Source organism: Vigna radiata, chromosome 10, assembly GCF_000741045.1.
Source record: "Vigna radiata var. radiata cultivar VC1973A chromosome 10, Vradiata_ver6, whole genome shotgun sequence".
Lineage (NCBI taxonomy): Eukaryota > Viridiplantae > Streptophyta > Magnoliopsida > Fabales > Fabaceae > Vigna > Vigna radiata.
The window spans coordinates 12,869,539-12,888,238 of NC_028360.1; the positions used below are offsets into that span (position 1 = coordinate 12,869,539).

Here is an 18,700-nt window from a genome sequence, read left to right on the forward strand (position 1 = left end):
GAACCTCCTTAGTGCTTTCTCAGGTGATTGTTGTTGACAGAACCCTTGAGTGTGAGAACTTATTTTTCTCTATACTCTTTCTTTCAAATTCTATTATCTCTAGGTCTTTCTCTCTATTTTTTCCAGTACCCTTTTTCCTTCGACAGAGTGTGTATTTATAGGCACATATTGTAATATTTTGACAATCTTGTCTTAATTGAGAATAAAATGACAATGGACAAAAGATGGAAAGAAAAGGTCTTGATTATAAAATAAAAAACAAATATTCAAGACATTAATTGTAATTATTGTCAGACAATATAATTCAAATTATTACCATATTAAACAAATATTTCAAAAACATTNTAAAATGATGTGCCCTGCATTAAGGAAGATTATTTTATTATTTTCTTTTTCCTTTTTTTCTTTACCCACCATTAATTATTATTCTCTTATTATTTAATTTTTATTATTTACTTTCCCGGACGAAATTGGGTGTTGACAGATGTAATCGCCTTCAATAGCATATTGGTAATAAATCAAATCAATCGTTTTGTCTTTGAAATAGACTAATCCCTTATTATTATTGATCAAAAGACATTTTAGTGTATTAAAAAAAGCCACCGACAAGTTTTATTATTGATTGAGATGTTTCATTCAACATCAGACACTGTTCATTAATGATTGATGAGATAACTAGCATATTTTCGATCCTTATACCAGTTAAACCTTGTCTTTCTCAGAATTCAAATGTAATTCAAAATATGTATATGGATTCCCTCCTATTTTTCATGCAACTGATGCACATGATTTTTCTTACAAAAAAATTATCATCTTGATCATTATAATGTAGATTTTGATTTTAACCATCAAAGTTTTGTAATTAATGTCCCGTCATAAAAAAATATTACAACAATGGTATTACGTGTCACAGTTATTTAACATTTTGTAAAGTAGGTTATCATTTAACAGTGAAAAGAAAAACAGTAAAATTTTATGTTAAAAACTAATAGATCAAAATACTTTTATAAAAACTTAGGTTAACGGAATTTAAACGTGAATCTAAGTTTTATGTAAGATAAAAATGAAAGAATAAGATAATATATAAAAATAAAAGACTCGTTAACTTATTACTTTTATATCGAAATTTTTCGAGGAAAGAATATTCAGATAAACAATATATATTCATATGTTATAAGATTGGATACCAAATCAAATTAAATATTATGTTTAACTTATTGGAATTAATATAAACTGCCTTCAGTTAAACATAAGACATTTAAACTTACGCGAATACTATATAACTTATCACACCTACAATATTATGATATTCTAACTCAAATGTTCATAATAGTCTGTTTCTTAATGTATACACAATGCCCTGAATAAAATGTTAAAAATATATAATTAACAAAAGACAAACTTTAATTAATAATATTTTATCAGTGTCTCTGATGGCAAAGATTAAACTAAGGTGACATTTTCATTATCGTATAAAAATAGTTTGAAGAAAAATAAAATAAATAGAAAATAGAAAAGTGGTGGTAGAGTGAATGTATCTGGATAGCAATGATGATTATTTTATTGGTACGAACTACTTGAGTTTAGTCCAATAGTAGCAATATATTGGTAAGTGTGAAATAATTGAAGTGAATGGCATATAAAATATGTAGGGTATAGTATGGTAGTGTAAGGGTAATGTCTAAGCAAAATAGAAGGACCCTTTAAGGGGTACTCCCAGTACGGAATAATAACACGAGACACCGCTTTCGGTGCACCGCACTCTTTTACAGAACATTATTAAATTTATTCTTGAAATTTCTATGTAAATAAATATCTTCAAAGACTTAAAAATTAAAGCATTTAATGCTAGTTAGATATCTAAATAATAATTTTAGTGTTCTATCCAAAAGTTTAAATAATTGTTAGAAAGTGGGTTTATAAGACTAATTCAACCTCACAAAATTGGATGTTTATATCTCGACGTGAAGAGGGTGTGTTGGAAGTCCTACATCGACTAGAGATAAGGTCAAATTATAATATATAAGTGAGATACAAACCTCATCTTACAAGTCAGTTTTGTGGGGTTGAGTTAGGTTTACAAACCCACTTTCTAACAACAATCATGTTTTTTTTTTTTGTTTTTTTTTTTTTTATGAAACAACAAGATATTGCTTATTCTTTGAATTAGACCTTTAAATTGTGAAATCTCACTAAAAACATATCTATTGATTAAATGTGGTTAATACATAATGATTATTTTTAATAATAATTATGAAAAAGGAAATGTGAGTTATGGGCATGAGAAAGATAATTGCAGAATTGATGATGTGGAGGACAATGGCATGTGATCCATCCCATCTCACTATCATCACAAATTATAGATTATGGAACCACCCTTCTCATCAATCATTGCATCCCTTCTTTCTCCTATTCATTTTCTCAATCAAGTACTAACCATTTTCTTCAAGTTACCTTCTTTGCACTTTTCATTAATACCACTTTTAAATAAAGAAAAGAGGAAATATTACTTTCATATTCTCTATATTTTAGTTGTTTTTTCCCAAGAAAGCCAGTAGTATCTTATAGTTTTAAAATTTTATCAATGGTTTTCTTCAAATGCACTCTTTTTACTATCTTACTACTGATTGTGCATGAATCAAGAATCTGGATATTAAATATGGACATTTTAGTTTAAATTTATATTTCATGTGCATTAATTCTAGTTTAAAAAAAATCTGTCTTATAACAAAACCGTGAGTTTGAAATCTGATTTTCAATGTAACTTTTATATTTAATCTCTTAAAAATCATAAAATTAATTTATCAAATTATTATTAACCAGGTGTAATTTTTTGTTGCATTAGCAATGTATCTCTCAATATGTAGCAATGCAAAATTGGTTCGTTACATAAAAGTTTATCTTAAACTTTTTTAGATGTCAAATCAAATCAAGGGAAACTTTGCTACTGTTACCAATTATGACATATCAGTTAGAAGAAGAGGAGAAAAGATAAAGTACCTATTAAACAGTGTCCGATTCTTGGCTTATTGTAAAAGATACAAAACCAAGCACAGATGAATTGCAACTTTTCCAATCTGTTTCCAACCACACCCATGTTCTGATTTTCCTTGTTTGTTTATTCAGGAAAGAGCCCATTTTGGGTGACATCTTTGTTTTTATAGTATTTTTCTCTGGATTCCTTATCACAACTTAGCTAAGTTGTTGTCTTTCTTTGTCATTCATAGTGCACTGCCATACCTTGCATTGGTCTTTTTGCCCTTTCAAGTTCAGATCTGTGAATTGNTGTGTCTGTTTGTTGGAGGATTGATTGTGTTCAGCTAAAGCTGGAGGTGGGTTTTTCTTTTCATCTCTGTGTTGTAGTGTCTCCCATGGTGTGGAAAATGGACATTCATACGCCCCAGAAGATTGTTTTGTCTAGCTATCCATAAAGGCTTCAACTTTCGTGCTTCCTATTCAAGATCTTGGGAAATACGAGATTGTTTCTGTGATTGGGCAGTGTTGGCTTTCTGGGTCTGTGTTGTTTTTTCCTGTATCTGGTTAGTTTTGTTAGCTTTCCCTTTCCAAATTCTGCTTCTTTTACTAAAAATAAATAAAAGGTCTTATTGGAGGAGTTGTTACCATGGTGAGTGTCCTTGGGGAGGGACTCTATTTTGTTCTGATTCTTGTGGTAGTGTCTGTGACAGTGGGCACTGTGGATGCTCAAACGAAGTCTATCCTCTTAAATTGTGGTTCAAACTCTTCTTTGAATGTGGATGGTAGAAGATGGGTGGGGGACTTGGCCACCGATAACAATGTCACCCTAAGCACTCCCAGTGTTGTTGCTAACACTTCTACATTAAGTGGCAGTTCAATCTATGATCCTCTCTATAAAACAGCCAGAATTTTCACTGTTCCTTTGAATTACACAATCAAAAATGTTAAAGGAAACTACTTTGTTAGGTTCCATTTTTGCCCCTTTGCGATTGACGACTTCAATGTGAACGAGTCCTCATTCGGTGTTGTGGTCAATGGTCTGAAACTGTTATCAGAGTTTGATGTCCCTGGTAAGATATCCCACAAGAATATGAACTTGCTGAATTCTGGAAGAAATGCTAGTTCATTCTTCTTGGTAAAAGAATATATTCTGACTGTGAATGGGGATATGCTTGTGATTGAGTTCGTTCCAGCCAGAAGCTCCTTTGGCTTCATCAATGCCATTGAGATTGTCCCAGTTGTGGGTGAGCTTTTTTCTGGATCAGTTAGTAGAGTTGGTGGTGGAAACATAAATTTGTCCGGACATGGGATGGAGACCATGTATAGGCTGAATGTCGGTGGTCCTGAGGTTCAGTCCAATCAGGATCGTGATCTTTGGAGAACATGGGAAGTGGATTCTGGTTATATGATCATAGAAAATGCTGGGTCTGGAATTAAGAACAGTTCTAACATTACATATTCTTCCGTGAACGATACTTTGGTGGCTCCTCTCCTGGTGTATGAAACTGCGAGGACAATGTCCAACTCTGAAGTCTTGGACAAAAGGTTCAACATGTCATGGAAATTTGAAGTAGATCCCGACTTTGATTATTTGATCCGTATGCATTTCTGTGAGCTGGTTTATGACAGGGCAAATGAGAGAATATTTAGAATCTACATAAACAATAGGACAGCTGCGGATAATGTTGATGTGTTTGTGCGTGCTGGAGGGAGGAACAGAGCATATCACTTGGACTATTTTGATCCTGTGTCATCAAAGATTGACACGGTTTGGGTTCAACTCGGTCCTGACACAGCTGCTGGTGCTGCAGGAACTGATGCTCTCTTGAATGGTCTGGAGGTTTTCAAGCTCAGTCGAAATGGAAATCTTGCACGTGTTGAGCGGTTTGACATAGGTGGCAATCCAGGGAGCAAATCAAAAGCAATGGCTGTCTGGGTGGGAGTTGGAGCAGGTGTAGCTTCTTTAGCTGTAGTTGCACTTATAGTTCTTGTATTCTGTTTATGTAAAAGCAGGAGGAAGGAATCAAGTGATACCAAAAACAACCCTCAGGGTTGGAGACCATTGTTCCTCTATGGAGGGGCTGCTGTTAACAACTCTGTGGGTGGCAAGGGATCAGCAGGAACCCAAAAGCTATACGGATCAGTGGCCTCAGTTAGAGTTGGCAAGAGGTTTACATTGGCAGAAATCAATGCTGCAACAAACCACTTTGATGACAGTTTGGTAATTGGAGTTGGAGGCTTTGGAAAGGTGTATAAGGGGGAGATTGAAGATGGTGTTCTGGCTGCAATTAAGCGAGCCAACCCCCAGTCTGAGCAAGGCCTGGCTGAATTTGAGACAGAAATTGAGATGCTGTCAAAACTCAGACACAGGCATCTGGTGTCCTTAATTGGTTTCTGTGAAGAGAAGAATGAAATGATCTTGGTTTATGAGTACATGGCCAATGGAACTCTCAGAAGCCACCTATTTGGGAGTGATCTCCCTCCCTTACCTTGGAAGCAGCGCCTAGAAGTGTGCATTGGTGCTGCAAGGGGATTGCACTACCTTCACACAGGTGCTGACCGTGGAATCATTCACAGGGATGTCAAGACAACCAATATTCTTCTAGATGAGAACTTTGTAGCCAAAATGTCTGATTTTGGATTGTCAAAAGATGGTCCAGCCTTTGAACACACCCATGTTAGCACAGCTGTAAAAGGAAGTTTTGGCTATTTAGACCCTGAGTACTTCAGAAGGCAGCAATTGACTGAGAAATCAGATGTATACTCCTTTGGAGTTGTGTTGTTTGAAGTTGTTTGTGCTAGAGCTGTGATAAACCCCACCTTGCCTAAGGATCAGATCAATCTTGCAGAATGGGCAATGAGATGGCAGAGGCAAAGATCACTTGACACAATCATTGACCCTCATCTCAGAGGAAACTATTGTCCTGAATCATTGTCCAAGTTTGGAGAGATTGCAGAAAAATGTCTTGCTGATGATGGAAAGAGCCGTCCCACCATGGGGGAGGTGTTGTGGCATTTGGAGTATGTTTTACAACTACATGAAGCATGGCTCAACAGGGACACCACAGAAACTTCCTTCTCTAGTAGTAATCATGCTTTGAGAGGTCCAAAAGATGAAGGACTAGAAATGGTACAAGACTCTTCAAGCCAAGATGAAGTTGGTTTTGATCACCAACACACTGCTGAATCTGATTCAGTCCACACAACAAGAGAATGAGTAAGAGAAGAGTGCTGCAATTTGAGTTCAGTGATTTCTGAATGATAGTGAGTAACTACATTGGAGAACCATGAATGAATGAATGACCTTATAACAAATATATGCTTTACATATTCTTTCAATTTGTTTTATTGAATTCAACTATTCATGTTTACTGTTACTATTTTTCATCTTATTTTTGTATACATGGTAGTGCAATGGGCAAGTTATTATTGACATTTTGCCTAAAACAGGTACCAAAGTTTGTTATATGCTCTCCTTAGTATGCAATGAAATTGTATTCTTGGGATCTTGCTCCTTGAAACCTTAGCAGAATATTATTATTTCTCAATGCTATAGATTGTGTGCTTTTTGTCATTGAAATCAAAATGCATAACTTTTTGTCTGCATCAATTTTAGTGCATGCTTTCAAAAGAAAAAAAAAATGATGTATTAAGATTCTGGTAACTGACTTTGAAGTAAAGTAAATTATAAATAAGGGTTAAATATATTTTTTTCGAAATGATTATTTTGAAACGTAAATTTTTAAAAATTCAAAATAGTCATTTTGAAATATATTTTATATTTAAGAATGTCCACTCCAAGACACATTTATGCAAACCAGAATAAGCTTTAAGACGTAAATGATGTACTCTGTTCCGAAATATAAAAATTAAGTTTCCCATTCCTACATATAAATAATATGCACCCAATTTTTCAAAATAACTATTTTAAAAAGTAAAATAAAAATACCTTTTAGAATAATAGTCAAAGAACATGAGAATGTATTCCACTTTGGAATATAAACAATGTGCATCCAATATCAAAGTGGTTATATGTAACATCCCCATGAATATATAACATAAGTTACACTTCATTGTTCGGAGTTAACATGAATAATAAGTGAGAATAGTTAAGAATAAACATAGAAGTATGAAATATACTTGAGGTTTAAAACTGAACAATTGGATTATAGATTACAATGTTTACAAAATGGACCGAACGGTCAAGATAAAGAGGTTCCTATACACAACATCTACGAAATATAAAACAAAGAGAACCACTACACTAAGGACCGGACGGTCCTGCATAACTCTCGGGTACGGCTTCCACTGCGTCTTCCAGAGTGTCCTCCAAAGTAGCTTCCGAGGTAACTTCTAAGTTATCCTCTGCTCACACCCAAAAAGGATGATCATTGCAATGAAGAGAATGACCGAACGGTCGGATACCGAACGGTAACGTGGACAAAGATAAAACAGATAAGGGTAAGCTTATGTAAATTTAATTAATGATTTCAACATACATGTAAACAAATAAACAGAACCAAGTCAACATATTATACACACAAGTACTACACATGCATACTAAGTTCATCAATTTATGACCGACCACTAAGACACTGTCCGGACGGTATGAACATGTAGCTCGGTCGTCCCTAGCACCCGGTGTTGTGTAGTAACTGTCTCTCTTATCAGCTGCCACCCGAGGTTAGTCCTCAAACGGTTATCTATTCGTATAACCGCGGATCTCCTGCCATTCCCACGCATGAGTGACCTCTCTCTACCTGAGAAAGCGTCCTCACGGAATATCAGGATCAAGGACGACGCCTGAGTCATTCCCACATTCATACTTTACCAATCATCACCAATTCATGAGACATTCCTCCAGTGGAATTCCCTTACTTAACCAAATTCAATCAAGGTTCGTTATTACTTCCAAGCTGTTAGGATGTTGAGAAAATACCAGATATCCAAGACTGAATTATAAATAATAGTGACCGAACGGTTTAATATAAATGGGAAATTGAGTATCAAGAATTCAAGTAAGTGGCCGGACGGTCACGTCAAAGGAGAAACTGAATAACAGAATAATGTCAAATAGTTAATAGGATGGTTTGGCAAAGAATGAGACCATAACTCAAGAATTGACTATGAGTGATAATCTTCCGAACGGTTTAGCAAGGGTATCATGAATAGACATTACTAGTGGTCGAAGGTTGGTCTATGACCAAACACTTATCAGATCGAACGAATTAATAAAGAAGAAACTCTTTAAAAGAGTGAAAGGACATTAATCAATTAAGCCGGACGTTTCAATAGAGTCTCACTAGACCATTCAGTCATTAAGTGACCGGACGGTTTCAAAAGGAAGAATATCAGATTTACAAGTTTTATATTTCAAGTGTCAGCCTAAGGCAGAACACTTGGAAGGCCGAACACTTGGTTTATGACCAGCATTCTTAAATAGCTATCAATAAAACACTTAAAGGAAACCAATTAAGTTTTAGTAATTACACTAGGCCGATCAGTCGCAATAGACCGAACGGGAAAGGGAGGACCGAACGGTCCTAATGACCTTCGATCTCAGATTCATGTTTCTTCTAAGTTTTAAACATACTCATATCATTACAGAATTCATAATTCATACTTAATATACAACTCATACAACAACATACCATATTTCAATCATAAGAAATCAAACATACATTAAATCATGCATACATTTAAACCATACAGAGAAATTATAATTAAACTTTATAAGCTTCCCTTACCTCTAATTTCCAGCTAAGTCTTTGAAAGTAGGTTGATATGAACTATTCTTCTAAGTTTCCCAAGGTCAGATGCAAACTTGAAACCGGACGGTTTAAGTGAGAGAGGAGACCACCAGGAGTCTTCAAGTGTGATCTGAAGGGTGATCGGAACAGTAAATGGGTTAGAATTTTAGAGAGATGGCAGGGAGGTTTAGAGAGAAAGAGGAGAATTTGAGATTTCAGAAAGTTGAGTTTGAGGAAGAAGAAGAAGATTGCATACAAAAGTGGCGTCAGGTTTCATTCCCACCTTATATACTGCTTCCAGTCCGAACGGTCGGCCAACTCCAACGTGACACCTGACTTCCACTCCCTGGGGTTTCTCTGCTATGCTGATACTGCACGGATCACGAGGGAAGGAAATTAAAAGCTTGGCAGAGTTTGTCTCCCACTCACCATGGGAGAACCGGACGGTTGACACATGTATTCCACTTAAGTGGGGTATTAAATGGGGTGTGACAATATATATATATATATATATATATATATATATGCAATAATCATTCCAAATAAAAAAAATTATTTTGAAATTTTTAATTCGAAAATGACAACAAATAAAAAAATAAAAGGTGATACAATTTTTTGTTTCACTTTATTTATGGAGTAGGAAAAAAAATATGTGGAGAAGAAGAAGAATGGGCTATAGCTGGTCTATAATGCCCACAAAATCAAATTTGGATTTCAAATGAATAAACATAAAGCTATTACTTTTTGCACTTATAGTACTTCTTTTTTCACCCCCATTACAGTGAAATAGCAAAAGTAACTTTTTGAAATTATTACATTTGTTGAAAATGTTATTTGATTCTGGACAAATTATTCTAAAATCAGAGATTTGTTTTGAAATAAAATTTTCACAAAATACTTTTAGCATGCATAATTTGCAAACATTGTAATCTCATGAAAGAGTAAAGATTCTAAGAAATAAATTTCATTATTCCATTATTGGAGATGTTGAGAAAAATTAATTGACGTACAATAATATAATTTTGCATATATTCGATACAAAAATCTTGATAAATTTATTGAATTTAGTAAATAAAGAGAAATATATAATTGTTTTTATTTTTCCACCATTTCCATCAATAAGAAAAACAAAGGGAAAACATAAAAGTGAGAGGAATGGTATAGTATAGTGACTCGCTTTCCCTAGTACAAAACCCTACAAACCACGAACCTGAGATTCGAAGACGCTCTTCTTGTTCTTCAGTTCATCATTGGAATCGAACCAAAGCCCTTCGCCGCTAAAAATGCCTCCCAAATCTGCCAAATCCAAGGAAGCCCCGGCTGAGCGACCCATCCTCGGTCGATTCTCTTCTCACCTCAAAATTGGCATTGTATGCTTCTTAGTTCTCTCGCCAAATCCACTAATTTTCGATTTTGACAGTATTCTCAGCTACCCTTTTCCAATAGCAACAATGGGTCCTCCTCATTTCAGCATCATATGCCGGTTTCGTTGATTTTATTTCCATCTTGCTTATTTTTATATGGGAGTTAGATAATAGTTGTTATGCATTGGAACTGAACTGGTGGACTGTGAAAGCTTAGTTGCTCTCTAGTTGTTTCTAAATGCTCGAACGAGTTAGTGAAATGAGAACTTTGTATGATAAGACTTTATGCATTTTTTTTATGCTATAGTTATTGTTCTTTGTTCAGGTTGGCTTGCCAAATGTTGGAAAATCTACTCTTTTTAATACTCTCACCAAGTTGGCAATACCTGCTGAGAACTTCCCCTTTTGTACCATTGAGCCTAATGAGGCGCGGGTCAATATACCCGACGAAAGGTTTGAGTGGCTTTGCCAATTATACAAGCCAAAAAGTGAGGTATGTGATGGAACTCGTATCATCTTTACTGAATCTGTGTTGGCCTTGCTAATTGTAGTTCAATTTTGTAAATAATCTGTGAGCTTACGCTCGAGCTGTACCCAACTTACAAGTCTATCTGTTTCTTCTGACATATTCTGTTAGTTGTCTGTTATTGATGGATTGGTCTATTCTTATTTTCTGTGTTATGACGTGTTTGTTCAACTTGAAACTCAGGTCTCAGCTTTCTTAGAAATCCATGACATAGCTGGATTGGTCCGAGGTGCTCATCAGGGGCAAGGATTGGGGAATAGTTTTTTATCTCACATTCGTGCTGTTGATGGAATTTTCCATGTTTTACGTAAGATAATGCCCAATTTTCTCTGAGGACCTCTTCTGTTATTAGTTTATGACATTTTGATGTGAATTGGTAGTTGACCTAGAGATCTAATTCTTTTTAGGTGCATTTGAGGATCCGGACATTATTCATGTAGATGATACTGTTGACCCAGTTAGGGATTTGGAGATCATTACTGAAGAATTGAGGCTGAAGGTATAATTAGCAACTTTCTTATTCGCAACAAAACTGACCTTTGGACCATTAATTCTATTGACAGTTTGCAAAGTATATGCCTTTTTAAGGGGCTTTTCCATACAGATATGTGGATCAAATGAGCAGCTTTGCTCCATTGGATATTTTTTCGTCTTTGTGTTATCGTTTTCTCTACCATCAAGGAGGATCCCTCATCCTCCATTTAGCTTTAATTTCTGCTTTTTCATTATTATGAATTTAGTCTTTTGTGTAGATATGAAGTTTATAACTCTCTGCTAGATCTGTTTGTATACTGTAGAATAACTGCTTCCGCCCTTTGCATAAAATTCTAGGATGTTGAATTCATGGAAAGAAAGATAGAAGATGTTGAGAAAAGCATGAAGAGGAGCAATGACAAACAGTTAAAAATTGAGCTTGAATGTTGTCAAAGGGTACGATTTTATCTTCTGAGAATTTATATGATTTATTTTATTCCCCCAATGATGAAATGGTTATCCCTTGTATTATATATCTTATATTGTATATAGTTTGAAGTTTGGTGCATATGTGCTGTATTTATTAAAATAAACTGGCACAATTTTCTTACTCGTATCTCGTATTTTGTTTTTTGTTTTGGTGGTATGTGCAATGCTTTCAGTGAAAGGGTTCTCTTTGGGGTTAGTGTATTATGCATAAAAGAACAGTAGAACCTTCTACCATATTCTCAAGCATAAGGGTTATACTTTGGACATATTTTGGTATTCATTGTTGCTTAATTTCTTACAATTGCAGTGTAAAATGTTACTTGTTTCTTATCAAGAGAAAATGTATTTCACTTTTGTGGTTATTGTTGATTGAAAGACTTTCATCAAATGGTTTCATGGAACTAGTCGTATGATTTGATGCCTGAAAATGTTCTTGATTTTTATTTGGAGTTACGAGTACTTCCTGCTTATTTCACATTTCATTTGTTATTCATGATTGGAATTGAATTTTTCTTAATATCCTCTGTTTATGATCATTTCTCATGGTACTGTGTGGATGAGAATGTAAGTGGTCAAATGATTCAAATTAAAGTTGGTCATAAATGTCTTGGCTCATTTCAAAAAGCACAGTTTTTTTTTGTCTGTGGATGCATTTATCTTATGCCTTGCAAAATCTCATGTGATATCGATGCTATCACTTAATTGCCACTGTCACATTCTATACTCTTATTTGTTCAATTGTGGACACACCAAAAATGTGTGGATACGTAGTGGATGAAAATTATGGTGCCAATTTCATGTCTTCAGGTGAAGGCATTGCTTCAGGAAGGAAAAGATGTACGTCTAGGTGAATGGAAGGCTGCTGATATTGAGATTTTGAATTCCTTTCAGTTACTTACTGCCAAGCCTGTTGTATACTTGGTAACATTCTCTCTCAGTAGAAAATTTATTTGGCTTTGGAGTAAAACGCCTTATTGTTTACAATGTATGTTGGATACTATTTAATACCTCGTCTTATATTAAATTTACTAGTTTATTTTTGCTTTGAGGTTCATATTATTGGGAATGAAAATTGAATAATGAGACAAGGTAGCTGATATTGATCTGTTTTTTTTTTAAACCTGGGCAATATTTCCATACTTTGCATGTTTTTCTTTACACTTATGCAGCACCATAGCATATAAATCCATTCGTGCCAATGTGAAGAGACTAACAATAAGTTTTTAATCGAGAAACATTAGGTTGGTAAATCATCTGTTTCTTTTGAGAATGTATGGCTCAACTATAGCCAGATGGCTTGGAAAGTATTGATGATGTAATTGCTTATTGTGATTTACTCAAAATTATAGTTTGGTTAAAATTAAAATATGGATATAAGTGTTAATTATTATATATCAAAGGCATTTCGACCATACATGTTGGCAAATCATGCACTCAGGTCCCATATATCTCATGTGGGTTATGATCCTATCATTCAAAATCCACACATACCTTTTATTTGTGAAGACTGCCTGTTGCGCATACTTGCATGTAGACGTTTCAAGATATATTGCACATTTGGTCTCAGGTATTACAATTGTGCAATATTGGTCTCTCAGGTTTTGTCTGTGCCAATTGGGTCCTCTGTACTGCAAATGTGTGATTTTGATCTCCTAAATTTTAATTGTTCCTATTCAATCCTTTAGGTATCACAATTATGTGATTTTAGTCTCTTTATTAGTTGAAATTTGCCTCTGCGATATTAATTGATGCCCAATCACAGTTTCTTTTTTGTTTCATACTCACCAATTACAACATTTCTATGTTTGTGCCTTAGTAAATTATTTCCCTAGCAAAGTGACGTGTTACATCATGACACATCATTCTTTAGTGTCATGTACTTCAGATCAATTTATATGAAATTTCTAATTCTGTGTACGTACTTAAATTTCTTTCACAGGTTAATATGACTGAAAAGGATTACCAAAGAAAAAAGAACAAGTTTCTGCCCAAAATTCATGCTTGGTATCTATTTTTTTTTATTTTTTTAAATCACTTTACTTTCATGAATTATTTAGCGTTGTCTATTTGCATGACTACCTCTGTATGAGTCTGAAGGATGTCAAAAGTGGGTGCTAAGTATCCTACATATTTATGTGCAAGGTATACAACATATTGTGCATGTTTAGTGGCCTTTCTTCTGAATTTTATGTTACTTGGATGCCGTTTCAAAGATCTGTGTAAAAGATGCTGTTGTTTTCTTAAGGGATAGAAAATGTATCCATGTTTTGTCTACAACTTTGCCTTGATGCACAAAGGATATGGGTTTTCTTCCCTTACATTCCATTCCCAGCTTTGATTTAGGCTCGCATCAGTGATGCCCTAGGCAACAAGAGCACAGTACCAGAGTGGGTGTAAGTAAGAGTATAACTGCAAATAATGAAGCCATTCTCTTATAATTACAATATAGTTGCCGCATCTCAAGTGAGCCTATGTAATTTATTTTAAAGTTCTGCCTAAACAATTTATTATTATTAGAAAAGTTGGACTGAAACTATGAGCTCTTCAACACACATAAGCTCTGTAATTTGTGCAGTATTTGCAGTAAATGAATAAGAGTAATTACCGGCTTGATTGAGTCAGTTACATCCTAATAATTACATATAAAGATAGCTGACTTGCATTCTACATATTTTGCATATGCTAAATCTAACATTATTAACAAAGCTTTAAATAATTTCACTATCCTTTTATCAAATTACCAATTCTCAAGTTTTAACTATCATGATGTTTTCTATAAAAGAGAAATGAAACTTTGCAAACAAATAGGAAAATTGTATTCGACTTTTTTATTATATTACAGTAATACGATTTTGTGGCTTCAAAGAAGGCAAGTATTGGATGCGAGTGCACAAGTCTGATGTGATGTGATCCCACACTGCTGTAAAGTAAGGATCAACACTAGGTCATGAATGGGTAGTTTATCCATCAGAATACTGACAAGGAATACCTTTAACTGCTTGCTTCCTTCACCCACATAATTTGGCCACATGACAATGGTTTTCAATTCATGTGTCTGTTAAATTGAAAAGATATTATTAGAATGAAGATTATAATGTTTTTTCTGTTTGAAATTTGAATATTAATTTTACACTGGTTTTCTGTTAAAGCAGTGTACCCACTCCATTCAGGAGGAAATCTTAACTAATAATTGGCATATTGTTTTCCTTAAGTAATAGTATTTTCTCTTAATTTATTTTCATATTGAGAATTAATTTTTTGTTTATCCTTTTTATTATGCTTGCTATTTTGTAATGTTCAAAATAAATTTAATTAACATTTGACACCTTTGGTCTCCAGGGTTCAGGAGCATGGTGGTGAGCAAATAATTCCTTTCAGCTGCGCTTTTGAGAGGAATCTTTCAGATCTGCCACCAGATGAAGCGGCTAAGTATTGTGAGGAGAACAAAATTCAAAGGTTTGTTCAATATATGTATTGTGCTGCTGTTAAATGTTTAAGTGCAGAATTAGGAACACCTGTCTCTTTAATATGGTTGTTGTGCAATTTTTATATCCTGCAATCTTTATCCAAAAATTTAATCCCCCAAATTTGTTTAATTGTAATAATAAAGTCTTTTTAAGTTCTTCTATACCTAAAACCCGTATATCCTCTTTTTTTCACTGAAAATATTTACAACTAGATCACTTAGAATCCTGTTCCATGCAAAGCCTGCTGATCAAAGCATTAAATTTTGCTACTAGTCTTTTATCCCTTTCACTACAAATTTTAGTTGGATGCTTGTTAAGATTGAAGCGTTGGTATGTACTTATATTCTATATGCTTCATATTAACTGTTATATTTTTCATTTCAACAGTGCTCTTCCCAAAATAATAAAGACTGGGTTTTCCGCTATTAATCTCATTTATTTTTTCACAGCTGGACCTGATGAGGTAATATATCCACATACCTACTTTCATAGTGATGATAAAGGCTGTCTTATTTTTTATAAATCTGCTGTGGGATTTGTGCATCAACCTCGTCGAATTATTAACTTTTAGTTTCTCTGCTGTTAACTGTTGAGATGATTATGCCATGTGTAAACAAACCTCTTCATGAGTCCTGACCATTGTGTGATATTCAAGTGCATCTGTCATTTTTCTACAAATTTTATCATGTAAAAATACTATTCAATATTGGAATTACTGAATTGATTCTGTTTTCTGAACATAAATAAAGCTTCCGTACTGTCTCAGAAATACAGTTTCAGCTTAATGTCTTTTCTTTCCTATTGTATAAACAATATTTATGCATCATATTACACCAAACTGTTAGTAATGCGAAGTTAGCAGGAACTCATCTTAAATCATAGGTGCACCCAGCAAATTGGACTCTTTTAACCACTTCATAAGAATTAAGCAATTTAGTTAGTGGCATTAAAATTGTCAACAGTTTGTACACTTTTCCCGAAGTTATCCTTTAAATTTTTGTAACCCTACTCTCTTAATCTCTTTCTACCTAACTAATTGTTTCTTTCTTTACTTAATCCCTTTCCAGAATTTTTCTCTGCTAATTAATATTTTTCAGTGGAATTTTTTAGTCAGAACTCGAGAAACTAGTTTGCTATACTTGTTATTTATTGAATAGATTTTTTTTGGTAGTTGTTGTGGGCATTTTTGTGACAAAGCACACTGCAGTAGACAATTTAGAGGGAGACTAAGGGAAATTTTCCAGAAGGTTCTTATAAAAAGTTGTAGAGGGAGTACTTAGCTTTTATTGTACACATGAAGTAAACTGACTTCCATATATAATTTCGTTGATTACGACGGTGCAAAAAGAAAGTAACTAATATGCGAATAGTTGTTATATTAACTTAGAACTAGTGTAACTGACCTCAATTTTTTTTTCAACTCTTGACATGTTTCCCAGTTGGGTTACCTTGGTGGTACTTCTTTTACTTGTCTGATAATTGCTATTTGTTTTGCTGTTTGTCTCACAATAAAACATCAGGTGTACTTAGGCTGTTTATGAAAACTTTTTTTACTGGCATTTTACTCTGCCAGTTCGCATAATTTCCTGTGTCTGGGTGCTGCTTCTTTTTTATGTGTATGATAACCATCGTTGAGATGTCTGCAATAATTCTCTTAAACAATTTTCCCCGTAGTTTTTTCCGTGTCTAACACCGTGGTTTGTGTTGCCTTTCGATGTTAAATAATACTTTTTGGTATAATTTACTTGTTGCAGGTTAAGTGTTGGCAAATTAGACGCCAAACAAAAGCTCCTCAAGCTGCGGGGACTATCCATACTGATTTTGAAAGGGGATTTATTTGTGCTGAGGTGAGTTGAGTTCATGAATTTTGACATTTCTTGATTCCAACCTGGCTTGTCATTCCATTTTATATAACTGCAATTATTGGTTTGGTATTATAATTCTATAACTAAACATCATACAGTCAAATTATCTGTAAAGGCTCAATCGCATCCCCCTGTATGACTAAAGATTATACATCCAACATGCTAAACACAATAATTAAGCTACTTTTGGAAAAGTAATATTCATTAAATGCTCCTATATCCAACTTTGAAAATAGGATTCCATGAATTTTTGGATGAGATTCAAAATAGTAGAGACATTCCTTTTTTGTAATAAACATAGGATTGTTGGATTCCAAAATTGAATACAAATAACATTATTCCTTCGCACCAAGCTGTTCCCCAATGAATTTACTGAAGATTTAGAATCAATATGAATCATGCCATTTCAAATATGGGGTCCATTGTGTAGCCTACACTGTTCAGTTATATTATGCATTGAAATTTTTTAAAAATCATCTCTCAGGTTTTAATTTCTAATTAGGAAGGGTACCACTTAATTCTGTTATTTGAAATTGTAAATTGAATAAATGACTTGCCACTGTTTTCATGACCTATTGGTATAACGATTCTACTTGAGAATTTATTTGTTTCTCTTAACTGGTTAAATAGTTTAATTTGTCGTGATCGATCCATTTAAGCTTTTCCATTTTTTGCTAGAGCTTTTGATCTTACAATGATTACAAATATGTTCAATCTTGCAACAACTGATCTGAGTGCTTGACTGATCAGGTGATGAAGTTTGAGGATCTTAAGGAACTCGGCAGTGAGTCAGCTGTGAAGGTATGAACTCAGTATTTCTTAACAACATAACTGTTTCAACAAACTTCATCATAAACATTTACAAGAAAAAAAAAAAAAAAAGAGGTTTTTTCAGAAGCTAAAGTTATCTTAGTTAAAAAAAAAAAGGAAAAAAAAAACTCTTTTCTGAGATGCTAATATCTATAAATTACGAAGAAGTATATTTTTCTTGTCTCAAATGGGCTTCTGAAGAAATTTATCCAAACATGTATGTGCACATTCTTTTTATTGTTGGGTTTCTGACTCTTGATGTTTATACATGTGCATTGGTTGCTTTCAGCATATGAAACTTTTTCATGTGCTTTGTGCTACCAAAGATCTAGCATCCCCATTGCCCCTCTCTATTTTTATTTATATACCTGTTTTTCAGTTGGTACATTTTAGCAATGTGTATCGGGTTTCAGTAGACAAAAATACTCCTATATATCATGAATTCTAAGTTTTAAGGTTAAGGATATTTTAATAATTTTCATTCTCAAAATTAAAAAAATAAAAAAAGAAACCCCAAACCCTTACCCATCTCTCTCATTCTTCTCAACCATTTCTCTTTCATCTCTTCCACTCCAACCTTTTCTTTTCTCTGTCATCCCTACTCTAGCTCCAATTGAAAAAAAATCAGAAACACTTGCCTTATTTTAATAATTTTCATTTTCAAAACTAAAAAAAGAAAACCCCAAACTCTTACTCACCTCCTTCATTCCTCTCAACCCTTTCTCCTTCATCTCTCTCACTCAAACATTTTCTCTGTCATCTTTGCACTAGCCCCAACTAAAAAAACATTCATTATTAAACGATTTACTTTTGTAAAGAGTTGAGTCATATTCACCCTTTGAAAAAAGTTCATTCAAAATCTCTTTAATTTCATTATCTTCACTATATAAATTACAGTCGACAGGCACAACTTGCACCAAGACTTATGAGTATCCTTCCTTTACATTCCTTTACATTCTGAGACTACTACGTAACATTG

At 34.0% G+C, this 18,700-nt stretch overlaps 2 protein-coding genes across 2 annotated transcripts in view; both read left to right on the forward strand.

Annotated features, from left to right (window-relative positions):
* Positions 1-3,034: 3,034 nt before the first annotated feature.
* LOC106776000 (probable receptor-like protein kinase At1g30570) lies at positions 3,035-6,497 on the forward strand. The gene has a single exon (XM_014663284.2). It carries the CDS (start codon positions 3,623-3,625, stop codon positions 6,191-6,193), a length of 2,571 nt encoding a protein of 856 aa, XP_014518770.1. The 5' UTR covers positions 3,035-3,622; the 3' UTR covers positions 6,194-6,497.
* Positions 6,498-9,853: 3,356 nt separating this feature from the next.
* Positions 9,854-18,700, forward strand: part of LOC106776251 (obg-like ATPase 1) — a 9,925-nt gene continuing 1,078 nt past the window's right edge. Inside the window, exons 1-11 of the mRNA XM_014663640.2 lie at positions 9,854-10,096; positions 10,416-10,583; positions 10,800-10,923; positions 11,024-11,115; positions 11,448-11,546; positions 12,387-12,500; positions 13,519-13,583; positions 14,919-15,035; positions 15,434-15,509; positions 16,801-16,893; positions 17,662-17,712. Coding sequence (XP_014519126.1) covers positions 10,010-10,096; positions 10,416-10,583; positions 10,800-10,923; positions 11,024-11,115; positions 11,448-11,546; positions 12,387-12,500; positions 13,519-13,583; positions 14,919-15,035; positions 15,434-15,509; positions 16,801-16,893; positions 17,662-17,712 — 1,086 coding nt within the window. The 5' untranslated portion in view covers positions 9,854-10,009. The remainder of the gene's footprint in view (positions 10,097-10,415; positions 10,584-10,799; positions 10,924-11,023; positions 11,116-11,447; positions 11,547-12,386; positions 12,501-13,518; positions 13,584-14,918; positions 15,036-15,433; positions 15,510-16,800; positions 16,894-17,661; positions 17,713-18,700) is intronic.